The sequence below is a fragment of the Cucurbita moschata genome, unplaced genomic scaffold (genome assembly GCF_002738365.1).
Source record: "Cucurbita moschata cultivar Rifu unplaced genomic scaffold, Cmos_1.0 Cmo_Scf00045, whole genome shotgun sequence".
Lineage (NCBI taxonomy): Eukaryota > Viridiplantae > Streptophyta > Magnoliopsida > Cucurbitales > Cucurbitaceae > Cucurbita > Cucurbita moschata.
Genome location: NW_019268561.1, coordinates 930,871 through 957,588, shown reverse-complemented (window position 1 = coordinate 957,588; position 26,718 = coordinate 930,871). Strand labels below are relative to the sequence as shown.

The 26,718-nt window shown below is 37.8% G+C and overlaps 4 protein-coding genes across 5 annotated transcripts in view; 1 reads left to right on the top strand and 3 right to left on the bottom strand.

The window, feature by feature from the left end:
- The window catches only part of LOC111434600 (glutamate-1-semialdehyde 2,1-aminomutase 2, chloroplastic-like), a 30,498-nt gene extending 27,990 nt beyond the window's left edge, over positions 1–2,508 (bottom strand). Inside the window, exon 1 of one of the 2 annotated variants that reach the window (XM_023072058.1) lies at positions 2,504–2,508. The gene's annotated coding sequence lies outside the window, so the exon portion shown is untranslated. Of the gene's footprint in view, positions 1–1,663; positions 1,669–2,503 lie in introns of those variants that run through there. The other variant, XM_023072059.1, reaches the window with a different exon arrangement.
- A 7,424-nt stretch (positions 2,509–9,932) lies between these two features.
- On the bottom strand, positions 9,933–19,409 carry LOC111434676 (K(+) efflux antiporter 3, chloroplastic-like). The gene is made up of 20 exons (XM_023072146.1): positions 19,256–19,409; positions 19,045–19,142; positions 17,388–17,777; positions 17,186–17,287; positions 16,982–17,062; positions 15,801–15,902; positions 15,263–15,340; positions 14,823–14,891; positions 14,647–14,697; positions 13,725–13,838; positions 13,544–13,645; positions 13,322–13,456; positions 12,871–13,052; positions 12,658–12,793; positions 12,490–12,561; positions 12,317–12,418; positions 12,049–12,210; positions 11,789–11,878; positions 11,516–11,677; positions 9,933–10,247 (listed from the first exon to the last, which is right to left on the bottom strand). The coding sequence occupies exons 1-20, from the start codon at positions 19,260–19,262 to the stop codon at positions 10,041–10,043; spliced, it is 2,442 nt and encodes an 813-aa protein (XP_022927914.1). The 5' UTR covers positions 19,263–19,409; the 3' UTR covers positions 9,933–10,040.
- A 1,091-nt stretch (positions 19,410–20,500) lies between these two features.
- On the bottom strand, positions 20,501–24,057 carry LOC111434478 (peptide methionine sulfoxide reductase B5-like). Its single transcript, XM_023071889.1, has 3 exons — positions 23,703–24,057; positions 22,350–22,506; positions 20,501–20,818 (listed from the first exon to the last, which is right to left on the bottom strand). The coding sequence occupies exons 1-3, from the start codon at positions 24,014–24,016 to the stop codon at positions 20,669–20,671; spliced, it is 621 nt and encodes a 206-aa protein (XP_022927657.1). The 5' UTR covers positions 24,017–24,057; the 3' UTR covers positions 20,501–20,668.
- A 1,101-nt stretch (positions 24,058–25,158) lies between these two features.
- LOC111434479 lies at positions 25,159–26,712 on the top strand. The gene has a single exon (XM_023071890.1). The coding sequence runs from the start codon at positions 25,329–25,331 to the stop codon at positions 26,682–26,684; it is 1,356 nt and encodes a 451-aa protein (XP_022927658.1). The 5' UTR covers positions 25,159–25,328; the 3' UTR covers positions 26,685–26,712.
- Positions 26,713–26,718: the final 6 nt, after the last annotated feature.

The window sequence follows — 26,718 nt, the reverse complement described above, 5'->3', positions numbered from 1 at the left end:
ACCACTCCAATACACACATAAATGATAAAAATTCCGAACTACAAGAAATCACTCAATGTTACGTATCATTTCTTATCCACAAAAGTCGTATATTTTTATTTTATAATTGACTTTAAAAAATAATTAAATTCGGTTGGTATGAATTTTTTTTAACGATGTTCATAGAAATATATATATATATATATATATTCTTTTGAATTTTGCACAGTCCAGTCTAGTCCACATGCACAAATATTGGAATCACATCATCCATTTTAAACGATGATATGATGTTTGCAGGTTAGTTCAAAAAAGAATTAAATTCAAGTCACTCCCGTTCGGCTACGTCTTCGCTCCTACCGATGAAGAATTATTGAGCTATTATCTTTTCCACAAGATTGTTGGAGTAACCGTTCCACTGTGATCGATCTTTACACACAAGAGACATCTCTAATATGGCAACAATGTGGAGGAATCGATGATAAAGAAATCTACCTCTTCACAACTTCAATGAGAAGAAATCTCGTGTCATTAGAAAAGTTGGCTCTAATGGTGCCACTTGGAGCGGTGAAAACAAAGGTCAACGAGTATTTTCTTCGGTTAATAATGTTGTAATTGGTACTATCAAACGGTTTCATTACGAGACTCCTAAAGACAAAGCTAATGACAATGATTGTTCTTGGATCATGCGGGAGTACACAATTGATCATACTTTCATACCTAAAGAATTCATGGATGATTCCTACGTACTCTGTACTATGCGTGATTCGAAGAAAGAGGTTAAAAAACGTAAAAAAATGAAGTCTCGACAAAATACAAAAAGCATTTACCTCAAACTGCCCAACAACAACAACCACTACAACAATGCATATATACATATATGATCTAAATTCTGAACTACAACAAGTCACTCCCACCATGAACGTTAAGTATCATTTATTATGGAGTAATATAGCATATATACATATATGATCTAAATTCTGAACTACAACAAGTCACTCCCACCATGAACGTTAAGTATCATTTATTATGGAGTAGTATATTTTTATTTTATAATTGGCTTTAAAAAAATAATTTAATTTTGTTTGTATGAATTTATTTATTTTTTAACCATATTAATAAATATTATTTTTTATATTTAATTTTGCACGGTCCAGTACAATCCACATGCATAAATATTGGAATCACATCATCAATTTTGAGAGGATGATATGATGTTTGGAAGTTAGTTTGAAAAAGAATTAAATTCAAGCCACTCCTGTTCGGTTGCATCCTCGCTCCTACTTACGAATAATTATTGAGCTATTATCTTTTCCACAAGATTGTTGGAGAAACCGTTCCACCAATTTCGCTTTCTGTGATCGATCTTTACAAATAAGAGCCTTCTCTAATATGGCAACAATGTGGAGGGATCGATGACAAAGAAATCTACTTCTTCACAAACTTCAATAAGAAGAAATCTGGTGTTATTAGAAAAGTTGCCTCGAATGGTGCCACTTGGAGCGGTGAAAACAAAGGTCAACAAGTATTTTCTTCTATTAGTAATGTCCTAATTGGTAGCATCAAACGGTTTCATTACGAGACTCCTAAAGACAAAGCTTATGACAATGATTGTTCTTGGATCATGCGGGAGTACACAATTGATCATACTTTCATACCTAAAAAATTCATGCATGATTCGTACGTACTCTGCGTGATTCGAAGAAGGATGTTAAAAAACGTAAAAAAAATGCAGTGTCGATAAGAATACAAAAATCATTTGCCTCAAACTACCCAACAACAACAACAAACAGTACAACAATGCATACATACATATATGATCAAAACAACAAATCACTCCCAACATGAATGTTAAGTATCATTTCTTATCTAATGGTATATTTTTATTTTATAATTGCCTTTAAAAAATAATTTTATTTTGTTTGTATGAATTTATTTATTTTTTAACCATGTTAATAAATATTGTTTTTTTTTTTAATTTTGCATAGTCCAGTACAGTACACATGCATAAATATTGGAATCACATCATCAATTTTGGGAGGATGATATGATGTTTGCAAGTTAGTTTGAAAAAGAATTAAATTCAAGCCACTTCTGTTCAGTTGAGTCCTCGCTTCCTACTTACGAAAAATTATTGAGCTATTATCTTTTCCACAAAATTGTTGGAGAGACCGTTCCACCAATTTCGCTTTCTGTGATCGATCTTTACACACAAGAGCCTTCTCTAATATGGCAACAATGTGGAGGAATCGATGACATAGAAATCTACTTCTTTACAAACTTCAATAAGAAGAAATCTGGTGTTATTAGAAAAGTTGTCTCTAATGGTGCCACTTGGAACGGTGAAAACAAAGGTCAACAAGTATTTTCTTCTATTAGTAATGTCCTAATTGGTAGCATCAAATGGTTTCATTACAAGACTCCTGAAGATAAAGCTAATGACAATGATTGTTCTTGGGTCATGCGTCGTTAGTACACAATTGATCATACTTTCATACCTAAAGAATTCATGGATGATTCCTACGTACTCTGCGTGATTCGAAGAAGGATGTTAAAAAACGTAAAAGATGCAGTCTCGATAAAAATACAAAAATCATTTGCTTCAAACTGTCCAACAACAACAACCACTACAACAATACATACATATATGATCAAAATTCCGAACTACAACAAATCACTCCCAACATGAATGTTAAGTTATCATTTCTTATAGAATGGTATATTTTTATTTTATAATTGGATTTAAAAAATAATTTAATTTTGTTTGTATGAATTTATTTATTTTTTAAATGTTTCTAAATATTGTTTTTTTTTTTTTTAATTTTGCACCGTCCACGACCGTCCACATGCATAAATATTGGAATCACATCATCAATTTTCAAAGGATGATATGATGTTTGCAAGTTAGTTTGAAAAAGAATTAAATTCAAGCCACTCACGTTCGGTTGCGTCCTCCCTCCTATTGACAAGAATTATTGAGCTATTATCTTTTCCACAAGATTGTTGGAGAAACCGTTCCACCAATTGCGCTTCCTGTGATCGATCTTTACACACAAGAGCCTTCTCTAATATGGCAACAATGTGGAGGGATCGATCATAAAGAAATCTACTTCTTCACCAACTTAAGAAATCTGGTGTTATTAGAAAAGTTGGCTCTAATGGTGCCACTTGGAGCGTTGAAAACAAAGGTCAACAAGTATTTTCTTCTCTCACTAATGTTCTAATTGGTAGCATCAAACGGTTTCATTACAAGACTCACGAGACTCCTGAAGACAAAGCTAATGACAATGATTGTTCTTGGATCATGTGGTAGTACACAATTGATCATACTTTCATACCTAAAGAATTCGTGGATGATTCCTACATACTCTGCGTGATTCGAAGAAGGATGTTAAAAAACGTAAAAAATGCAGTCTCGATAAGAATACAAAAATCATTTGCTTCAAATTGCCCAACAACAACAACCACTGCAACAATGCATACATACATATATGATCAAAATTCCGAACTACAACAAATCACTCCCAAAAGTATCATTTCTTATCCAATGGTATTTTTTATTTTATATTGGCTTCAAAAAATAATTTAATTTTGTTTGTATGAATTTATTTATTTTTTAACCATGTTCATAAATATTGTTTTTTTTTTTTTTTTTAATTTTGCATAGTCCAGTCCAGTCCAATCCACGTGCATAAATATTGGAATCACATCATCAATTTTCAAAGGATGATATGATGTTTAAGTTAGTTTGAAAAAAAAATTAAATTCAAGCCACTTGTGTTTGGTTGCGTCCTCGCTCCTATTAACGAAGAATTATTGAGTTATTATATTTTCCACAAGATTGTTGGAGAAACCGTTCCACCAATTGCGCTTCCTGTGATCGATCTTTACATACAAGAGCCTTCTCTAATATGACAACAATGTGGAGGAATTGATGACAAAGAAATCTACTTCTTCACCAACTTCAATGAAAAAATCTGGTATTATTAGAAAAGTTGTCTCTAATGGTGCCACTTGGAGCGGTGAAAACAAAGATCAACACGTATTTTCTTCTATTAGTAATGCCCTAATTGGTAGCATCAGTTTCATTACGAGACTCCTGAAGACAAAGCTTATGACAATGATTGTTCTTGGATCATGCGGGAGTACACAATTGCTCATACTTCCATATCTAAAGAATTCATGCATGATTCCTACCTACTTTGTACTCTGTGATTCGAAAAAGGATATTAAAAAACTTAAAAAATGCAGTTTCGATAAGAATACAAAAATCATTTGCCTCAAACTACCCAACAACAACAACCACTACAACAATGCATACATACATGTATGATCAAAATTCCGAACTACATCAAATCACTCCCAACATGAATGTTAAGTATCATTTCTTATCGAATGATATATTTTATTTTATAATTGGCTTTAAAAAATAATTTAATTTTTTTTGTATGAATTTATTTATTTTTGTAAGCATATTCATAAATATTGTTTTTTTTTTAAATTGTGCACAGTCTAGTCGAGTCCACATGCATAAATATGGGAATCACATCATCAATTTTCAAACAATGATATGATGTTTGCAAGTTAGTTTGAAAAAAAATTAAATTCAAGTCACTCCCGTTCGGTTACGTCTTCGCTCCTACTAACGAAGAATTATTGAGCTATTATCTTCCACAAGATTGTTGGAGAAACCGTTCCACCAATTGCGCTTCCTATGATCGATCTTTACACACAAGAGCCTTCTCTAATATGGCAACAATGTGGAGGGATCAATGATTGTACCGACTCTAAATTTTCACATATCTAGAGTCGCCACTGACGTCTCATGCTCATCTCTAATGCAGAATATAAATCTAAGAATGCTCATCTTTATTAGCGGAAAATTTTAATACTTCAAAATACGTTCAAACATTAGAAAACATTGCCGGACTTACGTGTTTCAAACATCATGGTGGAGTTCAAAAAAGATAAAAACAGTTACAAATTAAATAATTTAAATGAATGAAATGCAAACCCCCTATCCTAACCAAGACTAGGAATTTTAAATATGCAACTATCCTATGCACGCGCCACAGTCTCTGATCACGATGTCACCGTCAACCGTACATGGGAGCCTTGCCTTTACCTGAAAAACAATATGGCACACGGCCGAAGAAATACTCAGTAAGTGACCCCACTATAGGGGCCAGGCTAATGCAAACACATGCAATCATGAATTAGGGACCTATCTCTAATCATCTTAGGGGTGGCCTCCAGTCTCGGAAAAATTTGATGTGTAGTACTTCCCTACACACGACTCACACGTGCGAGTGTGAATCCCCACGGCACTCGCACACCCCCAGGACCCTCTGGTCAAGCTAATCTGTAACGACGTCTAGAGGTCAGCGGAACCCCATAGTGTCATGCGCCTCATGAATACCATCATCTGTGTGCATTCACACCTGTGCGCATTCGCGCTCATCATATGGTGCACGTTCGCACTCATCATCTCTAGGGGAAGTAGCCCTATGCTTACGACATACAATATGCATGAGGTCCCTCTAAATCCATCATAATGTCCCTTTTGACACAACCCTCTAGTCTCATCTCTTTGTTACTATAGGTAACACATACTTGTGGATATTTATATTAATATCATTTTCACGCTCTTAGGGTTGTGTCCTATGTCGATCTAACGACATGATGCAATATGGCACTCATCATCATATAACATGCTCAATATGGAAAACATCATCATATTAAGGTAAACGTCATGCAATCATCATACTCATTATATTGCCACAAAATGCATCAAACATATCAAGTACGTCATTCATCAAAATATATATATACTGCATACATCATCAAGTATCGTAACCTACACATCATCATAACTCATATACCGCATCGTACGACATAGTTCATACATCATCATAACTCGTACAATTTTTAGCCTATCCTATAGTAAGGCCACTTACTTGGTTGGCCTCGGCCAAAGTACTCCCTAAATAGTTAAACGTAAGCTCTCGTTCCGTAAGCTCTCAAACTGCCTAACAACAACAATCACTATAACAATCATACATACATATATATATGATCAAAATTTCGAACTACAACAAATCACTCCGAACATGAATGTTAAGTATCATCTCTTATCCATCCCGTACATATATTTTTATTTTATAATTGGCTTTAAAAAAATAATTTAATTTTATTGGTATGAATTTATTTATTTTTTTAACCACGTTTTTTTTTTTTTTTAATTTTGAGCCGTCCCAATGCATAAATATTGGAATCACATCATCAATTTTCAAATGATGATACGATGTTTGCAAGTTAGTTTGAAAAAGAATTAAATTCAAGCCACTCCCGTTCGGCTGCGTCCTCGCTTCTACTGACGAAGAATTATTGAGCTATTATCTTTTCCACAAGATTGTTGGAGAAACCGTTCCACTAATTGTGCTTACTGTGATCGATCTTTACACACAAGAGCCTTCTCCAATATGGCAACAATATGGAGGGATCGATGACAAAGAAATTTACTTATTCACAACTTCAATATTAAAAAATATAGTGCTATTAGAAAAGTTGGCTCTAATGGTACCACTCGTACCGGTGAAAACAAATGCCAACGAGTATTTTCTTCGGTTAATAATGTTCTAATTGGTACCATCAAACAGTTTCATTACGAGACTCCTAAAGACAAAGCTAATGACAATGATTGTTCTCGGATCATGCGGGAGTACACAATTGATTCTATTTTCATACCAAAAGTGTTCGTGTATGATTTGTACGTACTCTCGTCATTCGAATAAAAAATGCAGTCTCGACAAGAATACAAAAATCCTTCAAATTGCCCAACAACTACAACAACCCAAACAAAACATATATGATCAAAATCTAATTTGATCACTCAAGCATGAATGTTAGTATATTTTATTTAATAATTTACTTTAAAAAATATAATTTAATTTTGTTTGTATGAATTTTTTTTTTTTTAATTTTGCACCGTCCACCTGCACAAATATTTGAATCACATCAGACAAATCATGATACGATGTTTGCAAGTGAGTTCAAGAAGGAATTGAATTTAAGTCATGATCATGAATGGTAGGCGATAAGTTTTTATTTTGATCGATAATAAAAAAAATATATATATATTTTCTATCTTAAAGAATAATATTATTTGGTAGGTGTAATTTTTTTTTTCTTTTAACAATATTTATAAATATATATATATTTTTTAATTTTGGACAGCCCACCTAGCCAAATAATGGAATCATACCATCAACATTCGGATGATGATATAAGGTTCGAGAATGAGATGCAGAACTTGAAAATGATTAGTCAGATGACCCTTTTTATTTTGATTGAAAAATAAAAAAATATATATATATTTTTTCCGTTTTAAATAGTAATATAGTTTTTTTTAGACCGTCCACTTGCACAAATAATGAATCATACAAACAATTTTCAAATGATGATATAATGTTGCAAACTCGGAAGGAATTAGAAGAATTAAATGCTGAACTAAAAAGATTCCAATTATAACTAGGTAGAGACATTTTTATTTTAATTGATAACAAAAAAAAAAAATCTTTAATTTCGTAGTTTATTTTTTTCTTTTAACAAATATATTTTTCTTTAATTTTAATTTTAGTTTACCAACTCAAATAATGGAATGACATGTGTAGTATTCAAACGATAATATATTCTTTGCGAAAGAGATCGAGAGTGAACTTCAAAATTTGAACGTTCCATTAAACATATAACAAAATTCAGAATTATGATCCTGAATATTACTAGGTACGTGTTTCCAATCTCTGTGTAGATATAGTATTTATAGACATTTTAATTCATCATCATATTCATTTATTTATTATTTTTATAAATTCATTATTTTGCCGATGTGATCCGGTTTTTTTTGGTAGATACATTCTCTCTTTTTGCATATTTGTTTTTTTTTTTTAATATTATTATTTGATAATTTTTGTTCTCCTCCCCAACACATGTCTATCAGATATCACAATCCACCCTTTTTCAAGGCCCAACCTCTTCGATGACAGATGTTTCTTTTTCCAATCAACGTGGGACCTCACCAAATTCACCCATTTTGGGTCTAGCGTCCTTATTGACACACTGCCTCGTGTCTACCTCCTTCAGGGAACAATCTTCTCGCTGACACATCACCTGATGTCTGGCTCTAATACCATTTGTAACGGCCGAAGCCCACCGCTAGCAGATATTATCCTCTTTGAGCTTTCCGTTTCGGGTTTCCCCTCAAGACTTTAAAACGCATCTAACAAATAAAGATTTTCATACCTTTGATGTTTCGTTCTCCTCACCAACCGATGTAGACAAACTTTTACGAACTAAAATTTTTTATTTCCATGAATGGATCATGAGTAGGCAAACTACTTTTTTTTTTTTTTTTCTTTCTAAAAGGCACATTATCACTATGAAAACTAAAAAGAACTTTATCATTCTTAATCACTCGCCTATTATTCACTCTATTAAGAGAGAAGAGAATTTGGATGAGAAAGTTTTGTGATTCTTAGGAAGATTGTGCTTGATTGTAGCAATCAATCTTTAGGTTAAAGTTGATTTCTCACTTTTTCTTTTGTTTAGAGATAAAAAAGAGAAAAAGGAAAAGGAAATAAAGTAACGTTCAACTTTATTAACATTATCCTTAAATGTAAATTTAAATTGTGTGATACCCGAACAAACGAGAAGTACATGAATGAACTGAGACATATTCATATTAGAGTTATTGGATTGTTATAATGGTATCATACTCGTACATCTCCCAGTAAGACGTGGTTTTGGGACAAACGAAGACGGAAACTGATGGGCATGTGACACCGGAGTAAAAGAAGGGGTACATGAATGAACTGAGACCATATCTAAATTATAATGATTGTGTCGTGACAAATTGCATACTTGATATTGTAATTAGACAGGAAGTCTTCCCTACCACGATCTCTACTACTCACGGAGCAGGCCATATCTGAATTGGGTGTGATTCTCTACCTCCATATTTATTATTATACCTAAAAAATATAAACTTTTTTATATTGGTCACATAAATAACATTACAATGACATGTCTTTATAAACAATATTTATTAACGTAATTAAAGATTCGTATCGACTTTTCAATCTCATGTCTCGGTTTACCTAGGTTTTGTTAGAAATCACGACTCTCCACAATGATATGATATTGTCCACTTTGAGCATAAGCTCTCAGGCTTCCCCAAAAGACCTCATAAATAGTATTACCCATGATCTTCCACTAAATTAACCAACGTGGGACTCACTCCCAATCATCCTCAACAATCCTCCCCTCAAACAAAGTACACTATAAACCTCCCCTGAGGCTTATGGAGCTCTCGAATAGCCTCCCTTAATCGAGGCTCGACTCCTTTCTCTGGAGCCCTCGAACAAAGTACACCATTTGTTCGATACTTTAGTCACTCTTGACTACACTTTCGAGGCTCGACTCCTTTCTCTGGAGCCCTCGAACAAAGTACACCATTTGTTCGATACTTTATTCACTCTTGACTACACTTTCGAGGCTCGACTCCTTTCTCTGGAGCCCTCGAACAAAGTACACCATTTGTTCGATACTTTATTCACTCTTGACTACACCTTCGAGACTCACAATTATTTGTTCGATATTTGAGGATTCTATTGACATGATTAAGTTTAGGGCATGACTCTGATAGCATGTTAGAAATCACGACTCTCCACAATGGTATGATATTGTCCACTTTGAGCATGAGCTCTCATGGCTTTGCTTTGGGCTTCCCCAAAAGGACTCATACCAATGGAGATAGTATTCCTCACTTATAAACCCATGATCTTCCATTAAATTAACTAACGTGAGACTCACTCCCAATAATCCTCAACAGGTTTATATCTATTCCCTTGAAGAAGAATAATCGAAAAATGCAATGAATATATTAGATTTTGATATACCCTAACATATATTAACAGCATTGAAGATTGAATCAACTTTATTTAAATTATGAACACTAAAAAAATGTATGATAAAATCATGTGAAAACTACACTGAAGAATGTTTCAGTTTTCCAAGGCATCAGTGGCTGTGATGTAAGGGGTTGGAGGCTGTACCATATTATCAGGATCTGAACTGTTTTCCTCTGTATCAAGTTCACAGTACAGGACTCCTTTTCCATCTAAATCTTCTTGCTTCCTTTCATCCATTTCTTTGCCGTTCAGCCTCGACAGTTCGCTCTCCGGGGTCATGATCGAGTCCTTCACACGTATCTAAACAATCAAACCAGTAACAATGGTGTCATTTTTTTGGGGTGATTACAGACAATGTTAGTCGTACATGTCTATATCAAAGTATAAAACATTTCTCTCAAACGTGACTCAAGGCTTGAGTATATGTCGATATTGTCTGTGAAGTGCGAATTTCATACGGCTAACTAGTTTGCTGGGTTGGAACAAGTGTTGCACAACCGTTGCACAACCGTTGCTGCAAGAATGCGATTGTGACACCTAGCACTAGGAACATTGAGAAGAAGGAATGAAAAGTGGGAGAGAGTGGATGAATGCTAAGACTCTGTGGCTTCATGCTACGATGAAGGTTAAGACTCTGTGTGTCAGCGAAGACGCTGGGCCCCGAGGGAGGTGGATTGTGAGATCCTACATCGTTTGGAGAGGGGAATGAATCATTACTTATAAGGGTGTGGAAACCTCTCCCTAGTAGGCGCGTTTTAAAACCGTGAGGTTGACGACAATACGTACATTCCTTATAAGAGTGTGGAAACCTCTCCCTAGTAGACGTGTTTTAAAATCGTGAGGCTAATGACGATATGTAACGGGCCAAAACGGAGAATATTTGTTAGTGGTGGACTTGGGATGCTACAAATGGTATCAAAGCCAGACACCAGGCGGTGTGCCAGCGAGGACGTTAAGCCCCGAAAAGAGGTGGATTATGAGATCCCACATCGGTTGGAGAGGGAAATGAAACATTTCTTATAAGGGTGTGGAAACCTCTCCCTAGTAGACGCGTTTTAAAACTGTGAAGTTGACGGCGATACGTACATTCCTTATAAGGGTGTGGAAACCTCTCCCTAGTAGACGTATTCTAAATCCGTGAGGCTGATATGTAACGGGCCAAAATGGACAATATTTGCCAGTGGTGGGCTTGAGCTGCTACAAATGGTATCAGAGCCAGACACCAGGCGGTGTGCCAGTGAGAATGCTGGGCCCTGAAAGGGGGTGGATTGTGAGATCTTACATCGATTGGAGAGGAGAACAAAACATTCCTTACAATGATGTGGAAACCTCTCCCTAGTAGACGAATTTTAAAACCGTGAGGCTAACAGCGATACATAACGGGCCAAAGCAGACAATATATACTAGCGGTGGGCTAAGACTACTATCTAGGATCTATACGTATTATCTATGTAACTTGTATAAGAATCCATTGGCACCTACAACATGTCTTATTTTCCTTTCCTTTCTCTCCATCCTACATCTAATCAACAAAAATTCATACGTTCATTTCGTTTAAATATACGAACCTGCAGTGGTTTCATAATCTCTAACTCTTGCTCGTTGGATTTGTCGAGTGCATCTTGTGCTCGTACTTCCATAGAGTTTCGAACCATCTGACTAAGGAACGACACTTGGTCGGACATGACGCCGAGCCCTTTCAAAAGCTTTGACCCAAGTTGTAAACTAGTCTGCACAAACAAATTGAAGAATTAGGATTGTCTACAAGAATGCATCATATATCAATAACTATGCATCATATATCAATAACTATGCATCATTTGATCACTCAAAACTGATACCTCAGCATCTTCGAGAATAGCATCCGTTGCACCGGCATTCTTTAAATCTAATAGATGCATCACGTCTTTAGCTCGGGCGTAAATCGGGATCTGTATCATGAACGTTTTGTTGTATTCAAATCGGACTGAATAGCTCGAGAACACACTTAAAAAGATAAATATAACCTTGAAGGACTGCAGTTTCCTTTTGGTTTTCTCTATTCAAAACAGGACATGTGATGCTTTCAGCATAGTTTTTAATCAATGGAGAGAAAATTTACCGCAGGGAAGGCGAGACGGAGCTTTTGAACGGCCTCGATTGTTGCCTTCTTCTCCGTGATCATAACCATGACAGCTTTTGGAGAAGAGATTCCAGCAGATTGCAGAACTGCTGGTCGTGATCCGTCTCCGTAGAGAACGGGAAAACCAAGTTTTCTTGACCTCTGATCGTCGGAAAAAAATCATAGAATCGTAAGAATTCGAATAACCATGCAAAAACTATGCCATTCCAGATAAGGGGAGAACAAAAAATACGCTCGCTGAACCGACCTTCACTACGGAAAGATCGATATCAAACGCTACATATGGCCATCCAGGAGAGCTGCCATCAGCTCCAGATACCAAAGGTGTAGATAAGAAATTTGCCAGGACCTACTTAGAAAAGACAAGATTCAAAAGGTTGAACTCCTGCTAAATATCTATAGATATCTATGGATACAAACCTGACCCATTTGACCGAATCCAACGATGATAACAGGTTCGGTAGCGTCGAAATTCACCGTGTCTGCAGCTTTCTGTCACAATCGCACATTTCAAAACAGATTAACTTAATTCAGGTCCAGATCAATGTAATTCAAACACCGAGTATCGAAACGAAGCCTTAAACATACATCGTCTGTCTTGTACTTTTCACTGATGTATTCAGACGCCTTCCGTCCAGCTTCGTTTAGCAACGGGGTTAGAGCCATTGACAAGACAACAATAATGATGAGTAGCTTGTTTAACTCAAGTGGTAACACTCCAAGCCTGCTTCCATGAAAGTGTAAATGATAAGCAAACATGGAGCAAGGATTAATGAATGGAGAATAGGGATTAAGACTTGCCTGTTTGCCAGAGAAAACACTACAAACCCGAACTCGCCTCCTTGCGATAGAAGAAATCCTATTCGTACACTTTCTTGAGTTGTGAGACCGACACGGGGACCTATTGCTGTTATTATAAGCGTCTTGATGGCTATTAAACCTGCCAAAAGGGCAAGGACATTCGGCCATTCTCGAAACAGGAGCTGCATAGAAATGAAGTCGATTATTAAACGAGACCCGTTTAAGCCAATAGGACTGCACTCTTCCAGCAGTCATTAACTAAAAAAACTCGAAAAATCTTGATGTGTAACAGCCTTTGACGCCTTATAAAGAATTAACGTATTTCGACTTCCATATGTTACATTGTACCTGACTAGATTGCTTGTGGTTAAACCTATATTCTTCTAGTGGAAATACATACAATTCAAACTTATAGATTAAACCAGCACACGAAAAACGGAAGATATTGCACCTGCGTATCAATGGAGGTCCCGGTCGTAACAAAGAATAACCCGAGGAGCAAGCCCCTAAATGGCCTAATATCAGCTTCAATCTGTGTCCGGAAATTAGTTTCTGCTAATATTGCTCCAGCCAAAAATGCTCCCAGCTGTATTATACGTTAATTCTAATTAAAATATTATACATATGAAAAATTTACACGTTAATTGTTCCCGAGCATGAAAAAGAAACGAACCGTGTCACTAAAGCCCAGTTTCTGAGTGATTAGTGATGTGCCAGCAACTGTCAGCAGGCAAAGAGCCACAAAAGCCTCTGAGCTTCTTGCTTCCGCAACGACCTGAATTTCGAACACGCTTTATTAAGATCGTAAAACTAACTTGCGCAATCCATACTAATACTATAAGCAAGATGCGAACCTCGAAAACTCGCCTAAGAATCAACTTTCCTCCAAGGGACAGCAGACCGAGTCCACCTAAAGCCTTCAGACTTTCTTGTGCAAGCATTGGCCAGATACTTTCCGTTCCCAAATTCTACGAGTGAAGCAATACACAAGGTTAAACTATTTCACAAACTTGGTGCTAAGTTATAGATGTCAAGATGATATGCATCGGTGTAACGGTCCAAGCCCACTACTAGCAGATATTGTCCTCTTTGGGCTTTCCCTTTCGGGCTTCCCCTCAAAGCTTTAAAACACGTATGCTAGAGAAAGGTTTTCACACCCTTATAAAAAGTGTTTCGTTCTCCTCCCCAACTGACGTGGGATATCACAATCCACCCCCCTTCAAGGACCAACGTCCTCGCTAGCACTTGTTCCTTTCTCCAATCGATGTGGGACCCCCACCAAATCCACCCCCCTTCGGGGCCCAACGTCTTTACTGGTACACCGCCTCGTGTCTACCCCCTTCAGGGAACAGCCTCCTTGCTAGCCCATCGCCCGATGTCTGTCTCTGATACCATTTGTAATGGCCCAAGCCCACCGCTAGCAGATATTACCCTCTTTGGGCTTTCCCTTTCGGGCTTCCCCTCAAGGCTTTAAAACGTGTCTGCTAGGGAAAGGTTTCCACACCCATACAAAGGGTGTTTCATTCTCCTCCCCAACCGATATGGGATATCATAGTCGGGGTGCTAGGGAAAGGTTTCCACACCCTTATAAAGGGTGTTTCATTCTCCTCCCCAACCGATGTGGAACATCACAGTCGAGGTCGAGAGTTAACCGTACAAAAGCGATCACAGGTAACATACTAGACGAGCAGCAGAAAGAATATATATTTCGCAGCATATCCCTCTAATTTGATATCGATTTCTATCTCAAAAGAGTGTTAGAATCCTTTCAAATACCTGGCTCTCAAGAACAGGAAGTATGACCAAGAGAGGGACAACAGCAATATCCTGCATCAAACAGTATGCAATGCAGAAAAGTTACAAAGGACCAAAATACATCGAAAGAAAGCATATAATATACTAAGATCGAAGCGGTACGAAACTAGTCCCGAGTATCTGTTGAGAGAAAAAACCTGAAGAAGAAGTATCCCTAGAGTTGCTGACCCAAATCTTGTTGCAAGCTCTCCTTTCTCTGCAAGAAGCTATTCATTATGATAGGTAAGGTTAACTATCCTAAATGCCTTACCATTAGTAATATTCTCACATTGTAAAATGCAATAAACTTCGACATTGTTCTTCAAATTACATTCTTTTCACCGTATTTCTCGTGTCCTCAAGTCTTAGTAATGCGATAACGTTACTGTTTCGTCTCTTAAAATTATCCACAGGACTATCCGTCATGCGAAGATCGAGTACAGAAGGATTTAGGCTTGCAATCTTCAAGAGTTTTTACTTAATACTCCGTTTTTAGTAGCACCGACTTCAGGTCGTCAATGGATTGATATGCATTTTCATAGAATTGATATCAAGTTGTAAAAAAAAGTTCTATTATGAGAGTACTTGACTAGACTACCTGTAAAACGAACGCTGAAGAAGATAGAGAGAGGGCAGCACCGATCACAATCGCTTCATCAACGCTTCTGATGTTAACCTACAATTCAACAAATCATATCTCAAGTAAGTGGAACACAGTCATCGTAGCATAAAAGGTGGGGTTTTCTTGTCTAAAGTTCTTACAAACTCGATTAGCGAAACTATATACACGTGTGGGTCGTGTGTAGGGAAGTACTACACATCCATATTAGTCCAAGACTGAAGGCCACCCCTAGAGAATAGAGATTGGTCCCAAGAGCATGATCACATGTGTTTGCATTTGCATGGCCCCCATATAGTGGGGCCACTCACGGCCACATCATTTTTCAGGTAAAGACAAGACGCATATGTATGGAGGACGGCGGCATTACGAGCAGAGACTGTGGCACGTGCATAAGGTAGACTCATATTTAAATTCCTAGTCTTGGGTTAGAATAGGTTGTTTTGCCTTTCATCGTTTTAAATTATTTTTACGCCGTAGTTTGCTCTAATATCCATCTATGAAACAGAGTGCTTACCAAGTCAGATCTGGCGTGAAAAAGGAACTCCAAAATCCTTGTTCCAATAGCTCCATTAGGGGGAAGTTCAAACGCTGTGAAAGCGATAGTCGATAACATGACCTTCAAAAGCAAAGGAGGGAGTGTGTGAGTGAACAAGTTAAAAGAAATAATACTACAAAGAGAAGATATGAACTAGATTATAGAAATAAGGACTCCTCATTGAGTCTCACTGACGTGGCTTACGACCACTTCGGTACTCTTCAATTACGAGCTAGTTTTTTAGGGCTGCGTTCTACTCCAAGTTGCCTATAAACAACTGGTTAAGGGCATACTATCCCATTTAGAGATGAGAGACCTAGTACAACCAGTACCCATGTGGGTTTTCCTTGTTGCGAGATCTTACATTGGTTGGAGAGGGGAATAGAGCATTCTTTATAAGGGTGTGGAAACTTCTCCCTAATAGACGCGTTTTAAAACCTTGAGGAAAGCCCGAAAGGGAAAGCCCAAAGAGTACAATATCTGCTAGTGGTGGGCTTGGGCTGTTATAAATAGTATCAGAGCTAGTCACCGAAGGGTGAGTCAGCGAGGACGTTGGGCTCTCAAGGAGGGTGGATTGTGAGATCCCACACGGGTTAGAGAGAGGAACGGAACATTCCTTATAAGGGTGTGGAAACTTCTCCCTAACAGACGCGCTTTAAAACCTTGAAGGGAAGCCCGAAAGGGAAAGACCAAAGAGTACAACATCTGCTAGCAGTGGACTTGGACTGTTACAAATGGTATCAGAGCCAATCACTAAACGGTGTGTCAGCGAGGACACTGGGACCCTAAGGAGGGTGGATTGTGAGATCCCACATTAGTTGGAGAGGAGAACGGAGCATTTCTTATAAGGGTGTGAAAACTTCTCCCTAATAGACGCGTTTTAAAACCTTGAGGGGAAGCCCGAAAGGAAAAAACCCAAAGAGTACAATATCTACTAGCGGTGGACTTGGACTATTACATGCGTCTTCTCAGAGTTTAACTTCACTTTGACTATATAATGTGACAACAAGTTTCAACATACTTTTGTTAATCTATCTACACAAAAGTATAAGTAGTAGAACGACACTCAGTAGTAGGTCGAATCAAGGGAAAACTTAACCGATTCAATTCACGATATATTCCAATCAAGCATCATACTATGTTCTTTCTAGAACTATTACCTGTGTCAAACCCATGCCAAATGCAAACCTTGCAAGAGCTTTTAGACGTGCAAATGAAAGCTCCAACCCCATCTCAAATAGCTTAAAAGGAATAATGTTAGTACAATGTATACTTATACACACTCACGTGCTCACGAACACGCACAAATACGACACCTAATGACAACAACATTTCTTCCACATTCAAGAGTTGATGTCGCTTACCAGGAAAAGTATTCCCCATTCGGACAAAACTTTAACATCTGTAAGATTTCTAATCACACCAAATTGATTAAGTACAATCCCAGCAAAGAAGAAACCAAGAATCTGAAAACAATGAACATATGGTCAGATTTTGAATCAAACTAAAGATAAGAACAAAATAAGAACAATAAGTGGAGAAGAAGAAAGGGGATATCATTCTTACAGGGCTAGCTTTAATTCTCCTAAATAGAGGAACAACTATGACAGTCACAGCTAGGAATGTCAGTGTGTCCAATCCTAAATCGTTGATGACATCCACAGCAGCTGCAACATCAATAGCTGCATGCATTCTTGATCTTTGCCTTGGTTTATGCCTATGATTATACCAATTGTATCCATTTCGTCCAACTAATTTGATGTTTAACGTAGTAGCATTGTTGTGGGATTGTATAGGGACAAAGGAATAGTCATTCCTCCAGCAATTTACGATGCTTGATGGAACGGTCACTTTCTTCGAGCGTGAATAATGCAAGTTGAAGGAAGATCCACAATGTTGATGAACAGTATGAGAGTAGGCTCTTAAAGGATTCTTCTGTTTAACTACACTGTAAATCTGCATGGTAAGAAACAAGTGAAACAATTGAGAAACTTGGGTCATGGATGTTGTCTTTTTTAGACTTTCGTACAAATGGTATTAGAACCAGACACTGGGCGGTGTGCCAGCGAGTTCGCTGGCCCCAAAGGGGGTGGATTGTGAGATCCCGCATTGGTTGGAGATGGGAAGGAAGCATTGATTATAAGGGTGTGGAAACCTCTCTCTAACAAACATGTTTTAAAAACCTTGAGGAGAAGCTCGAAAGGTAAAACCTAAAGAGGATAATATCTGCTAGTGGTGGGCTTGGTTGTTATAAATGGTATCAGAGCCAAATATTGAGTGGTGTGCCAGCGAGGACACTGGGCCCCCAAGGGGGTGGATTGTGAGATCCCATGTCGGTTGGATAGGAGAACGAAACATTCCTTATAAGGGCGTGGAAACCTCTACCTAGCAAACGCGTTTTAAAAATCTTGAGGGGAAGTCTGAAAGAGAAAGCCCAAAGAGGATAATATCTACTAGCGGTGAGGCATCACATTTACCCAACCCCATCACCATTCAATGCAAGTTTCAAGCTAATGAGTTTGTGATCACTTTGGAGAATAGTAATTTTAAGAGAATCAACAGTTTGGAAGAATAACTAACCGGAACCAAAAAAAAAAAAAAAAAAAAAGTAAGACTCATAAGTCAGATAACAAGGATCATACTGAATCCAAGAGATGAGTGTAACAACTTAAGTCCACCGCTAGCAAATATTGTCCTCTTTGAGCTTTCCCTTTTGGGCTTCCCCTCAAGGTTTTAAAAAGCGTCTGCTAGGAAGAGGTTTCCACATTGTAACAACTCAGCTCAAGCTCACTACTAGCAGATATTGTCCTCTTTGGGCTTTCCTTTTTGGGTTTCCCCTCAAAGTTTTAAAACGCATCTGCTAGGGAGAGGTTTCCACATTGTAACAGCTCAGCTCAGCTCAAGCTCACCACTGGCAGATATTGTCCTCTTTGGGCTTTACCTTTCGGACTTCCCCTTTAGGTTTTAGCAAATATTATCCTCTTTGGACTTGGCTTTCCCTTTCAAACTTCCCCTCAAAGTTTTAAAACACGTCTACTATGGAGAGGTTTCCACACTAACTACTAGCAAATATTATCCTCTTCGGACTTTCCCTTTCGAGCTTCCCCTCAAGGTTTTAAAGCACACCTCTACCTTCGTTCTCCTCCCCAACGATCTCACAAAGAGTTTGAAACTTCATAGCTAGAAAACATGAAATTACAAAAGCAAACAGTCAAGAAGCTACCTGGGACTGCGAGGTCTGGCAGCAACTAACCGGTTCCAACATAGTGTCCAAGCTCATGAATCCAATACACCCAATTTGAATACAGTGAGAACCATTTGCTAGTTTAAAAACAAACCCAGAACTTCAAAACCCAAATAAATTAGAGAATTGGAACACAAACATCTAGTCAATGGAACCCAAATAATAAATTAGGAAATTGGAAGAAGCGTACACCCCATCCCAGAAAGGCTGGCAATGCTTTACGTGTCCATTCTTGCGGCCATGGCAATTGGTGCAATCGGACATGGAAGAGGACAATGGCAATAGAGCGACGGAAAATCTGAGCCACCAAACCAATCGCTGTGTCAACAGTTTGTGGCTCAGAATCAAGGTCTGGAAATTAAATAATTTTGTGTGGATGAATTTTATATATACACGTCATTTTACACGTGCAATTACACGTATTATTTTATTTATATATTACTTGTAGTTGTAGATAAATTGAAGTGATTATTTTAAGATTATTGAAATTTTAAAAAGAAAAATAATAATGTCGAAAGAAACCAATTATAAATTTAGTGAAAGTAATGGAAATATATTGATGATGTCATAATAAAAAAAATTAGTCGCTCGTGATTGTGTGAATTCAAGTGAGTTGTTGAGGATTGCGTGAATTCTAGTGAGTCATTGGAATCCACGTGTATCTTAGCTTCTCATGCTCAATTTGAGTGTTGTTTACCTCCGCTCCCCTAGGATATCCTCCATCCTGTTTACGATAATTCAACTAGTTAAAATATATATTTTTTATCGCAAATTTAAAAAGTTCAAATCTCTAAAGAGTGTGTAGCACTCACTTGCTGAATCAACTAGCCTCGTGAGTAGATGATGCTAAAGCACGCAACTTATACTCGATCATCAAGGCCCACGTGTTCTTAAGTTTAAAACATTAAGTTTCGACTAAAGTATTGTAAAAACAAATGTTTATGTGTATTTAATGAATTATAAAAGAAGATTTCTTTCACATTGTGTTTCCTTTTTATTTATTTATTATTTTTTTGGGTATGGTCTACGATTCAATTTTACCTTTATTAATCAAATTATAAATAAATTTTATTTTATAAATGTGTTATTAGTGTTAGATGAACACGACTCTCTATGATGGTATGATATTGTCCAGAACATAAGCTCTTCTGGTTTTGCTTTGGATTTCCCCAAAAGACCTCACACTAATAGAAATAGTATTCCTTATTATAAATCTTTGATAATTCCCTAAATGAGTCGATGTGATACTTTCATCCAACAAAAAAGCACTTTTTCTAACCAAACTTACAAATTTTATTGAAATCATTTTAAAAAGTCAATCCAAACCGGCTCTATAAAACGTGTCATAGCAAAACATGAAGCGTGTTAGCTTTACAAACCCGAGAGGGGGAAACAAAGTTGAAAAATTCAACAAGATTATACCACTCTTAATGTGTATGTTGCTCAACAGAGAATAGAAGAGACAGAAGAAATTTACATATACATGATTTGTTCGATCTAGGATGTACAACTGTGTTCTTGAGTTGTAAAGTAGTAATATTTGACAACTTATTAAGGTTAGAAATATAATCACAAGATTCAGAGAAACAGAAACAGAGAGAAATCATGGAGAGGGTGAAAATTTGAGTGAAATACTATTGACACAATGGCGCTCATTTGTGGGTGTTCGAAAGCCTTCTCCTCTGAAGACATGACCCAGATGACCACCACAAGCGGCACATGTGATTTCAGTCCTCATCCCATCAGGGTCAGGCTGTTTATTACACAACAACCTCACTATTTCAACTCTACAATGTTTGCTTAAGAGAGCAAAAATGCAACACTAGTGATGTCTTTGTCTCAAGTACAACTATTTTGGAGTTTGTTTTGTTTACATTTGATTGGTTGTTTTGCTTGGGGGAGAGATTCTTTTAACGGTCCAGCACATTTTCGGGGCCGTTAAGGCGCTAATCAGCAAGTTCTGATGCGTCTTAGTGCACTTTGGTCTCCAATTAGGTACTTTGGAATGGTTTCTAACCTTTGGAAGTGTCTTGTTTGTAGTTCAAACCGTGAAAAAACCAAAAAAAGCTTTGCCTCCCTTTCTATCTATCCAAGAGATGGAAGTGCAGAGGCGTTTGGTGTCCTCTCCAGGCAAGAATTGAGGCCTCACAATCACTCGCCAATATGCTTTTCTCTCATGTCTTTCTTTGTTCATGGTTCAATATTCTGGTGTCCTAGGCGTAGAGGAACCACACCCATCCATCTCGAACTTGGTGGTTAAACTCTACTGCGGTGACGATACTACCAACCGCAAGCATTCCTTCTCGTTTGGTGCAGTTCGATAAGCTTCAGTGCATTTAGATCTGTTTCAAATTCCTTTTAGGTGTTTTAAATTGTGTTGCTAACCATTGTAGCCCTTAATATAGCTTGAGTCAATTCAAACACATTACAGAATTACCCAAGCCTTTTGGCAAGTTTTAGTGGGTACTGGTTCGGTTAAACTCCTTTCAGATTTGATGAGCTGTTCAAAGTGTGTTTATAAACATTGAGACTCCTGTTTGGATGCATGAGATGTTCAGAGTGTGTTTGTTTTTTTACTTGATGTTGGGCGTTATTAACTTTTGATAACCATGTTTGGATGCATGTGAACAACATGACGTTTCTATTGTTTGATGTTTGGTGACTCACCAAGTACGAGCTACTTACGACCAACCACCAGTTTTGCAAGTAACTAAAGTTCTTAGGAATCTGGTGGGGAAGAGGCATGACGAAGCAAGACCAAGCTAGTCGTTATTTCCTTTAGTTAATGTACTTTAGCTTGATGGTCTCTGTTTTAGTAGTAGAGTCCAGTGTTGAGAACTTGCTGAGAATGATCCATTCCTTTTGTTATGCATTTGTGGTGTTAGAAGTTGTTAAAGTTTAGTTTGTTCTCTTTTCTGGATTAAGGAGTGAAGTCCTAGTTTGAATTATATGACTTTGTGTTGCACTTAGAGTGATATATCAAGTAGTACTTGATGTGAGGCCTGACTAGTTCATGTATTTGGGAGTATGGGTATGTTGAACTGATTCGAAGTGGTGCGAAAAGTTGTTGCTTGGTCGTTCTGGTTATAGAAGTGTGTTAATCTTGTCTATCAGGTGGTACCAAAACTGGGTAGGTATTATAGTTATGTCATTATGTTGCCGAAATATTTGGGGCATTAGAACACAAGTGACATATCACACAACACAATCTGTTTAGAGGATCAGAATATGATGAGCTACTAAAACATCCTACATGCAAAGAATGATGGAGGTGGAAGACTCACGGTGCGTTTAATGGCTCCAGGAATACCGTCGAAGAAAGCTGGCCAGCCACAACCAGAAAAGAATTTTGTGTTCGACATATAAAGAGGCGCCTCACATCCTGCACAGTGATAAACTCCCTCGCCATAGAATTTGTCATATTTGCCAGTTCCAGGATACCTGTAATGCCCCAATGTTAGATATGTGAAAGGAACCTGATCGTGCAATAGAGATTCACACAAAATGACACTGAAATTATATTACATCACAATACAAAAAGGGAACTTACAATTGCCAAACACTGTGACTGGCCTACACTCTCACAAAATAACTCTTCTAAATTTCTCCTCAACTTTGCCCCTCATCCACTCAATTTAAATTCAACCCTTTATCAACTCCTTTAACTAATATTATTGATAAACATGTCCTCTTAATATGCTAATAATACTACTAATATGAGGTTCATTGTAACGGCCCTAACCCACCGCCGGCCGATATTGTCCTTTTTTGGTTTTCCCTTTCGGGCTTCCCCTCAAAGTCTTAAAAAGCGTCTGCTAGGGAGAGGTTTCCACAGCCTTATAAGGAATGTTTCGTTCCCTTCTCCAACTGATGTGGGATCTCACAATCCATCCCCCTTCATGGCCCAACGTCCTCGCTAGCATACTGCCCGATGTCTAGCTCTGATACCATTTATAACAGCCCAAACCACCGCTAGTAGATATTGTCCTCTTTGGACTTTCCCTTTCAAGCTTCCCCTCAAGGTTTTAAAACACATTTACTAGGTAGAGGACTCCACACCCTCATAAGGAATGTTTTGTTCCTCTCTCTAATCGGATCTCACATTCATCGATGCTTGTATACAAGCTAAGAAGGCCTCAAACACATGAGATTACAGAAAGCAGCTTCAATGGGTAAGGAGTTGTGGAAGTAATTCAGTTACAAGAGGGTTTAGTGAGGGAATTGCAATGAGAGGTTAAAATGATAATCATATCAGAGAGAATTTTTGAAGACTTCTTCCATTTCTTTCTTTCCAGATATCCTATCAACATGCTATGATAAAGAAACTTCGACTCGAAACGCACTTCCGTAAAAGATAATCCCAAACTCACTCAGTTTCCAGAGCATTTGTTGTTAATTTGAAGGAGAATGACATAGAAAGTAAGAAAAATTAAGACTATGATTCGAAATGGATTGGATAAATAGAAGACAAATAATGCAAGAAAAGATCATATAAATGTAATCAAAACAGAGGAAGTGAATGTCTTCAAAAATTCATACAAGGTCAACTTCCAATCAACAACCAAACTCAGAATTGAAGAATAAACTTAACCTAAAAACAAAAAGCCACTCTAGAAATGGCGAGAACAGGTACTTACTCCGTCCCTTTCTGTCGGAGAATTCGAAACTGCTCCGGCGAGAGAATGGCTCGCCACTCCTCCTCCGATTTCTGGACGGAATTAGGCGAAGACATAGCTAAAACACGGCCCCTACGAAATCTGCGAGGTCTCGGACCAAAAGCTCCACCAAAACAAGTTGCATAAATGGCGAAAGAACTAGGATTCGCCGAAGAAGAAGATGATTCAAAATGAACTTTGAAGAACGATGAATGGTGTGAAGAGTGGAGAGAGGCGAAGGGTGTGGGTTTGCAGAGTAAAGCTCGGGAGGAAATTGGGAGAAAGGAAAAACCCATGAGAGAGAGAGATGAAGATTATTTGCAGATAGGGAAAACGATTATATGTGGATCATGGAATGCGCGAAGAAGGAAACTTTTTTATTTATTATTATTTTTTCTAAATTAATAAAAATAAATCTAAATGGTATTTTGTTAAAAAAAGGAAATATATTCAAAAATACATTTTAAATTTTTTTAAAATACTCTTAATACCATATTTAAAAAAAAAACGATTTAATTAGTATATTTTTTTAAATTTTATTTTACAAAACTTAAAGAAATACTTTTAAAAATTATGAACTTTATTTTAAACTAAACGTTTTTCAATATATATTTAATTAATTAGAATTTTACTCAAATTTTAAATATATATTTTCATTTTATTTATTTAATTATGTTAATTATTTTAATGTTTTAGGTATAATTTCAATAAATATATATTTTATATTAAATATTAAATATTAATTTAAATACTTTAAATATAATATATTAAATATGAATCGGAATACTTTAGATTAAATATATATTTTTCATTTATATTTAATATACTAAATATTAATGTGAAGAATTTAAAAAAATAATCAACTTTATTATCGTATATAAGTTTTAATGATATAAATTTAATTGATTACATTTTTTAGTGAATTAATTCTCATTCATTTACCAGTCATTTGGAGTTACTATTTGTATGTCAGTTTGTATATAATCATTACAAGCAAATTGATCACAGTTTGTATTCAGAGTTCCAATTCTACTCGAACTAAAAGTTAAGCTAAAAGCATGAAATGATAGGTCTAAAAAATGATTGCATTTCATGACCTCAATAGCGCGAGGTTACTTACTAAGTATTTCTTAAAATACTCAAATCACATGCTTCTCTTCTTTTTCAAGTAAAGATAAGACAACTTCGATACAAATGACGATATCGAGGTGATGATCATGAGATTGAAGTTAAGATAGATGTATTTATATTGTTTTTCTTCTTTAGCTCGTAGGTTAGATTATCGCAATACTTTACTTTCTTATTTTATTTTAATTCACGATTATTTATTTTCCGCTACAAAATATATAACTCGACCTAGTCACCATTTTTAAGATTATTTTAGAAGTAAAATATTAACCAAATTTGAAATTTTTAAGTGAATTATTGTTTCTAGAAATAATATATTACCGCTAAAGGAGGCCAACCCCAACCCACCACCTGTCGGAAACGAAAGCGAAAGCAAAACAGAGATAGGGAGAGAGAGCGTTCTTCCATTCCGATCAACAAATCGCCGTAGAAATGAGAAAAACCTCTCCACTCTGACTGAAAATTTCTCCCTCCTCCGCCATGGATACCTACGCTTACAACACTTTCCTCGAGTCCGGCGACTCCTCCTCACGCTCCGCCGAGATCGACTCCGAAACCGCCCCTCCCTGGGACGACTCTGCCCAGCTCCAGAACCAGAACTACAAGGTTAAGTTCCTGTCCAGCTACGGCGGAAAGATCCACCCCCGTCCTCACGACAACCTCCTTTCTTATGTCGGCGGCGAGACTAAGATCTTCGCCGTTGACCGCTCTATTAAGTTTGCCTCCATGATCGCGAAGCTTTCGTCTCTCTGTGACTCTGACGTTACCTTCAAGTATCAGCTCCCCGGCGAGGATCTGGACGCGTTGATTTCGGTTTCGAATGATGATGATCTCGAGCACATGATGCACGAGTACGATCGTCTCTGTCGAGCGCCCGGGAAGCCCGCTCGGATGCGGCTATTTCTGTTTCCGGTTAATCAGAGCCCTAGCTTTGGGTCCGATGGAGGTAGGTCCGATCGGGAGCGATTTGTGGAGGTTTTTAGTTCTGGTTCGAACCATGGAGGCGAGGCGCCTAAGCAATCTGTTCCAAATAGGGTGGAATTTCTGTTTGGTTTGGATAAGAGTGGAATCGCGCCTCCTCCGCCGCCGCCTGTGGCGTTGAAATTGCACGATCCGGTGCTGGAGGTGGTTTCTCCGCCGATTGAATCTGTTGCTAGACCTGTTCCGGGAGATCGAATCACGGTATCGGATCCTGCCGTTCATCCGGCCGAGATTCAGAGGCAATTGCAGGAATTACAGAGGTTGCATATCAGCGAACAGGAGGAAGCCACGGCGTATCGGAGGAGAGGCTACGGCGGTAATTTCCACGCGCCGCCGGGATTCCAGAACCCAGCCGGATACTGGCCGGAAAAGCAGGTTTCCGGCGGACCGGACCAACCGCCGGTCTACATGATTCACGCTCCCGGTGCGGTTTATCACTCGCCTCAACATCCGATGGCTCGACCGGTAACCTCTCCGCCGACAAATCAAGGCTACTACGCCGTACAGCGTATGTCCTCGGATGTTTACCGCGAGCAACCGGTTTACAATGTCGTACAGCCTCCACAGCCGCCGTATCCAGCCACTTCATCACCGTCTATGCCACAACAACCTTCAAAGGTCGCTGCCTATCCCAGTGGAGGTGCGACTCTGGCGCCAGACACAGGACGACCGTACACCCAGGTGGCCTACGACAGCACCACCGGAAGACAAATATACTACACGGCCACTGGAGCCGCCGTGGTAGCGACACTGCCGCCGCCTTACCAGGGGGTGTCAGCGCCCGTGAATGGCGATATTAGAACAGGAGCAGTCGGGCAGGATGGGAAGCCAAAGATTTCGCAAGGTTCTGTTTGAGCTTTTTTTTTTTTTTTTTTTTTTTTTTTTTTTT